General features: G+C 45.7%; 2 protein-coding genes across 4 annotated transcripts in view; one reads left to right on the top strand and one right to left on the bottom strand.

Annotated features, from left to right (window-relative positions):
• The first annotated feature begins 198 nt into the window (after positions 1 to 198).
• The window catches only part of LOC119174771 (SEC14-like protein 2), an 82,253-nt gene continuing 75,576 nt past the window's right edge, over positions 199 to 6,875 (top strand). Inside the window, exon 1 of one of the 3 annotated variants that reach the window (XM_075895139.1) lies at positions 199 to 318. The gene's annotated coding sequence lies outside the window, so the exon portion shown is untranslated. Of the gene's footprint in view, positions 319 to 6,079; positions 6,096 to 6,875 lie in introns of those variants that run through there. The other 2 variants (XM_075895141.1, XM_075895140.1) reach the window with 2 other exon arrangements.
• The window catches only part of LOC119174770 (SEC14-like protein 2), a 37,080-nt gene continuing 33,352 nt past the window's right edge, over positions 3,148 to 6,875 (bottom strand). The window contains exons 11-12 of the mRNA XM_037425819.2: positions 5,800 to 6,088; positions 3,148 to 3,407 (exon numbers count right to left, since the gene is read on the bottom strand). Of these exons, the coding sequence (XP_037281716.2) occupies positions 3,295 to 3,407; positions 5,800 to 6,088 (402 nt within the window). The 3' untranslated portion in view covers positions 3,148 to 3,294. The remainder of the gene's footprint in view (positions 3,408 to 5,799; positions 6,089 to 6,875) is intronic.

Genomic DNA, 6,875 nt, shown 5'->3' with positions numbered 1-6,875 from the left:
TTGAGTCACCGTACTCCTTTCCAAGTCGCGCCACACGATATGAAACTCGTTTCGTCGCACAAGCGACCTTCGTGATATGTAAGGAAGTTTGACGCGCAGGAATTATTACGACTGCGATCTCTCTATGCAAGACAGGTTTGAAGTGTCGCCATTCGAGATATAGTTTCACGCTCTTGCAGTCAAAGCAAGATATTGTCCTCGTTCCGGCCAGTGATCTTACTTCGATGAAAGCTCTAGTCGTCACTTGAATCGTTTGTATTCATCGCCAGTGACGTCTGTACCCGCAATAACAGGTTCGTTGCGGAATGGTTCCCTCCGGTAAGTGTTTTTGACTCTTTTCAGGAAAGGCATCGGGTCGGGAGCAAGTTTTCTAGAAGTAAGTGGACACGAAGAGAGAGGAAGAGAGATGGAGAGTGAAATAAATAAAATTAGTCTTTGACTAGGCTATTCAGACGTTGAGGGGGCTAGCCACTTTAGTAGCCGAGGGCTTGAGCTGACAGGCTGGACCTGTTCACCAGCTGGTCCTAAGATCTTGGGTTTGTAGCCTGTGTCTTCCACTGGTCATCTTTTTTTTAAATAAATCGATGTTGTTTGTGGATGCATATTACAACCACACAAAATGTGAAAGAATGTGTTCCCCAACTTTTAGACGAGTCTGTTCACCAAATTTGCAGTCTCTCCTGTATCTTCTAGAATATATTTCATGAGAAAAACCACGTTTTCACCAATAGTTGTGGCAATTATGTTGTTTCAAAAAAAAAAAAAAAGCTTGTGTAGACGTCGGTAAGAGAAGCGTGTCGAGCCAATAATGTCGCTTGGGTCGAGGTTTTGTTGACACTGAACTTAGGTAGCCGCTGACGTTCACAAGATTAAGCCAGGAGATGTTCTCCATAACTTTTATGAGAAAGCAGCTCCGTATGAGTTCGCACAGTTGCAATGCAATATATGCAAATGGACATACATTTTCGGTATCTTTCCCATAACAAAATGCAAATTAGACGCAAGTGGGTGACCATCACACTATCATGATGATTGATTGATTCGTGGGGTTTAACGTCCCAAAACCACCATATGATTATGAGAGACGCCGTAGTGGAGGGCTCCGGAAATTTTGACCACCTGGGGTTCTTTAACGTGCACCCAAATCCATCACACTATCATATGCCAACGAGCAGAGACTATATGCAGAAACAGCTGTTGCTTGTTTGTTTTTGTGTCTGTATGGTGTTTTGTGTGTGTGTGTGTGTGTGTGTGTGTGTGTCTGTACATGCGTGCTTGCGTGTGCTTGTGATTGCGAGAGAGAGAGGGCGAGGGTGGTAAGAAGACAGAGATATGAACCAATGTAGCAGCCCTATTGGTTATCGTACCCCCGTCACAGCTGAACGTGGCGAGGTTTGAAATCCACCACGCGTCATAGATTGACAGTTCGTGCTTATCCAGAAATACTTGTCAATTGGTTTCTGTCCTCTTTACGAATGAGCGCAACACAAGGGTTCTCATCTTTTAGTCTTCTGGCGTACAACCCCAAATCACAACTTTCCGCATCCGAACAGTTTTATGCGAGCACACTAGAAGTTTATCCGACGCTATGGTGTCTATGGGAGCGACCACGCACGGTGCTTCAGCCAACGTGAGAATGATGGACAGTATACGGATATTTATCTAAGCTTCGTTCATTGGGATCTGCGTGGCTCCATGTGGCTTGCAGCCGCTTAGTTGCAAGACGAAGAAATGACAAATAACCGGCCATAAGAGAATGAGGTGCAGATAAACCTCTGTATAACGAACACTGATGTAGCGAATCATCGGTTGTAGCGAACTCACTACGAACTTTGATTGTTCGCGCTTCGTTTGGTGTCCGCGTCGTTCGTATTTAGCGAAACATTGGCGTTGTCCGTGAGCGAGAAATCGACAACGATAGAAATAAAATAATGACACAACTTTAGTTCGGGTGAGAGTCGAACCCAGGCCTTCAGCGTGGCTGGCAGGTGTTTACCACAGAGCCACGCTACTGCTTTAAACGGCGAAGAAAAAAAAAAGAAATAAAGACCGAAAAAGAAAACGCTATATGAATGTCATGTAATGAGGAGTCTTCCTAATTAATGTAATATTGCGTGGCAGAAGCGTAGTATCGCACCAGGTGTCGTAACATGTGAATTGCGCAAGGAGTGGGTGTTTCAAAGGCCCACCAATTTCAGAGCGCTTAGACATATTTAATCGCCATCAGCAGCAAAAAGCATCGACAAAGTGAGCAGCTGCGAAGGTTCGCGCGTTGCCTGACTAACACGTAGTGGGCCATTCACTGTTTCGCAAAAGGAAGAATCATGGCGTATATAAGAATTCGCACCTATATTTGCAATAGACGTTCTATAGTCGGATACAACTTCAGAAGTTAGGGAAGGCCCAACCAAACGACCGAATCACGGCAGCCGATCACCCTAGCGACTAAATAAATAATCCCGCTCTTGCTCTCGGCAACGTTCTCTGCAGGAGGGTACAGGGGCCATCCGGCTCGTGACGTCAGTCTCGAGTACGCGCCCATTGGTGCAGGCTTGTGTGCATCCGCCTTTGATGAGAAAGTACCGCTGACTTCTAAAGTTGTAATCGAGCATACGAGAGTTCTAAATTACCAATGTTACGTGCAGAGACGCTCGTTTCGTTGCGATATGCTTGCGGCATCTTCAGAGAACCGAAACCGGGCTTGCATGCTAATTGAGAAGGTGATGAACACGGAGCCCGATTACGCTTTCACGTTCTGCCCTAAAGAAAGAAGCTAAAGCGTTCTCCATGTTGTTTAACGACAGCTTGGAACTAGCTTATTTTTAATAAAATTTCAAAAAGTTAGTACTTCAGCTATCCAGTGGAAATAAAAAAAAACTGCATTTAGCGCGCCACCGTATGAAATAATGTTCAAAATGCCACAAAATGGCAGGGAAAGTGTACCTCTTTCATATAGAGCTTGAGTCCTAAAATAATTCTTGTTTGTATGTCAGATATTGCGAGAGCCAGATTGGCGATTTGTTAGAACAGGATTTTTGTATATAAAGACTGCAACGAATATCCGCTATAACGAACCAATTTATGGTCCTGATGCTACTTGGTTATTGCGAGGTTCGACTACTATATAACCGTCAAAACCAATCATGGTTCCAACAACATACTTAACATTTATTTCAATGTGAAGCAAAAGAAAAAAATACACTGTAATAAAAGTGATACCAAAAGATTGCTGGTGAGCACGTGTGGCCCAAAAGTGCTGTACAAGGCCCGACCTCGGGGCAGGCGAATCTCTTTTCAGCACCTGGTGACGTCGTCAAGACTGGCTATAGACTCGTGGTGCACCCGTATTACGTAGGAGAGTTGCTTTCCGTTGAACCAGCTGAAACTGTTGTCGAACGTGAACGTGTCTGCAAGACAAACAAGGCAAGACTTGTGAGCATGTCGTGACAGATGCTCTTGGTCGCGTAAATAAGACAGTAGCGATAAAACTGAAATCTCCGTCTGGCTAATATTTACTAGCCAGGCAAATCCCTGGGAATTCAGAGTCCACACTTTTTAGCCCAACTGCGAAACCGAAGCCTGACAAGAGGGCGTGTGCGTGGATAAAGTATATTGTGACGAAGGGCAAAGTCTACGTAGGGTGTTCAGCCTGGTAGACAAAGAGTGGTGACGTAGGTGGTAGAGAGAAGAGGGAACACGAAGCTATGGATGGATTCATACAGTTTCCTATATAAGTTCTCTGGATGAGACTCTGGTGCTAGTGTCTACGGGAGCTGCAACACAAGATGCGTTTGAAGCCCGCAAGCACGAAGACTAGGCAAATCTATGTGTTACCCATCATTGCCATGGTGGCGGAGCGATCGCAGCGCCAGAGTTTCCTCTAGTTAACTTTAGGAAACTCCGTGAATGGAGAAGGGCAGGTGGTGTGGAAAGGAGTAGAGGGAAGAGGAGCGCAATGCGCTGTGCTGGCGAAATGAGTCGACCAATATCAGCGCACGCTCGAGCTCAGGTAGTGCTGGTGAGAGAGGAGGAAAATCATGCCAAGCGTTGGCAAAAGTGGAGGAAAAATCGCGCTGACGTTACCAGTTTCCATCATTTATCAGCTTCCGATACACTAATTTAATTTAAGATGCACACATTATTTTTTTCTCTTCATCTTTTTTTTGTAGCTCTGAATGGCATCATTATGCTGCGTCTAAGTTTTCTCTGCGGGGGTGATGAGATGCTGCTCTTCATGCGTCATTCATGACGTTATTTACATCATCATTATTGCACGATATCGCGTTATGTTGGCGACACTAAGAATAGATCAAGGGAAGAAATGTATTGAAGAACTTGGGCGCCACCACATTTCGCTGATACTTTTACAGCAAGTGAATAGCGTCAGTGATCCTCGAAGCTCGCGAAATATATGGTTGATTGTAGACGTGCTCTGCTTTTTTTTTTGTGCCGCATTTGAAGCGCTATGTATTTCTGAGCCCTGCACACTTCGTGAGCTGAGTAAGTCGTTAAACCACAAGGTAGCGAATTTAAAAGAAAAACAATAACTGACTGGTTGATGCAAACGTGATAATGGTTGATGATCGCGACTTCTTCTGTCACTTGTTAAAAACGTGATGACACAAGGTAGTTCATAAATATGCTCTAGTTCATAAATATGCTCTAATTGGTCGGGACGCTCTAATCCTGCTTTTTCTCGCTGGTATTTTTGATTGCTTTGATCATTAGTGTTATGACTGAGTAACGATTCCACCCGCTTTGCATTACAGCGCCCCTGCAAGCAGAACGCTCCTTACGGGTCTTCCTGAGCGTGGGTCTTGACACTGGCATGCTGGCACTTCTTTGACACTGGCACTCCTCTGAATTCGGCCTTCCCTTTTTCCTCCTTTCCATCAAATCTTGTTCCTCCTCATTCTCTAGAGTGGTGTAGTCAATCAGTCTACTTGATTAAAATCCCTGCCCTCTGCCTTTATTCGCTAATCATCGGAACCTCATGAGAAATTTTCCTATCGACGAGAAGAGAAAGAAAGAGAAAGAAAGAAGCACAGTGAATATGTGGGATCTTTAACCATATGCGAGCTTCCCGTTCCCAGCCTTGCCCTCGGGTGAAGGGAAGAGCGGTTGGGAAGGTAAAAAGTGAAACAAGAAAGTAATAAGAAAGTTGAGCTGCTCTAAAGTCCATGCTGCTCTAAAGTTCGTAGGTGAAGAACGAATCAGTAGATTTTGTGTCCTATGAAGGGTCCGATGTCTAAGCCGTAATGCAGGGTCAGCGCCAGGGTATATTTACTGCAGGGGATGGGGGCACCCGCGACATCGGTGAGTTGCTTCGGGTAAGTAGGATGGGAGAAGAGGCGGGGAACTTGTGAGGATGAAGGTGCCGTCACTGGCCAATAAGAAAGTAATAAGAAAGTAAGCTAATGAGTATGCGTCGGTAGCACTATACAATATCCAAAGGCATTCACAACAAACCCGTGGTAACCAGAACACACAAAATGCATTCCCGGTGTGATGCCCTAGGAGCTATGGACAACGAATGCTAGCTCATTAAGTTTGAAACCCCTACAATTTATGTAGGCGATTTTTACCCCGCGTGCTACAAGAGGGTATCTTGCTCTTGCAGCTTGTTTCAAGCGACGTGTGTTCGCTGCAGTTTTGAATACCAGGTTGAACATATCCTAGCAGGTTAAAAGCCAGACAAACATCTTCAGCTCTTGAATGAATTATTCCTCTCTCACTCTCTCAATGCACGACAGGACATAGTAAACCAGGGTACAAGAGAACTGAATTGGCCACTCGTACATGTTCCAGGGTGCTCGCAGTGCATCTGCCCGTATTCGGGATCCTTATCGCAGGCGATCCTTCGTGGTGCAAGCAACTGAACGCGGTCTTCACCGCTCACCCTCCATAGGGCGAAGCCTACGTCCTTCGCCTGCAACCTCCAGTGAAGCTTGGCGCCTGGCACTTCGACCTGCACTGGAACCTCCATGAACCTTCCACGCTCCAGAAAGCAGCTGACCGCCTCGGGGTCGACAGCCAGGGCACCTCCGCCGCGGCTTACGGCGTCTGGAAGATCACCTCCGGGGCCAATCTGCAACGTACGTAGGCGACAGCGTTATATTATTAGAGTGATTACCTTTACGGCACGGAAGATGGTCGCTATATTCGCTTTATTTGGGTGAGGAAGAGTAAGAGGTTTGTTATGGTACACAGATGCTATACCAGCTATAGGTGTTCCTGAAGGTTTAGCAGTAAGCCCATACAATTCAATATCACTATCATTCAACTTGTTGAATAGCTGCCAAGTACGATCAGGATATCTATATACGCAGGTGATATAGGCGTCTGGACGTCGGCCGCTACACAACCCCTAATTCCGGCGAAACTTCAAAAAGCTGAAATTTTGACAACGCGCTACCTTAGTAAGCAAGGCCTTCAGGTATTCCCCCCAAAATGTGCCATAGTGGCGTTCATGTGCAGACAAATGGCACTCTTTGTGATTTCTATTGACGGTCAGACGATTTCGTATGCCAGAGCTTACAAATTTTCGGCGTAATTATATACATAAATTACACTTAAACCCTTACGTGGCCTACCTGTAGAGGCATCTGACGGCAATCGCCCAGCTCTTTAGGCTCCTGGGTGTGGAGAACTGACATATGTTGGTAGATTTGATGCTAGAATCACACAGAGCACTTTTTCTCGGGTTTTTGAAGTATGCCCTGCGTGTACCAACCTCATACTTGCGTCGACACCGGCGAGAAAAATCTTCACGTTCTGCAAGCTGCACGCAAGCTGAGGCACTGCGTGTTTGCCTTGGTTTGCCCAAATGTGCGTCAACAGGTGGCAACCATCACCATAGACCAACCAATACAAGC

The sequence above is a fragment of the Rhipicephalus microplus genome, chromosome 5 (genome assembly GCF_043290135.1).
Source record: "Rhipicephalus microplus isolate Deutch F79 chromosome 5, USDA_Rmic, whole genome shotgun sequence".
Taxonomy (NCBI): Eukaryota; Metazoa; Arthropoda; class Arachnida; order Ixodida; family Ixodidae; genus Rhipicephalus; species Rhipicephalus microplus.
The sequence above is the reverse complement of the archived record's forward strand: the minus strand, read 5'-3'. Positions and strand labels throughout refer to the sequence as shown.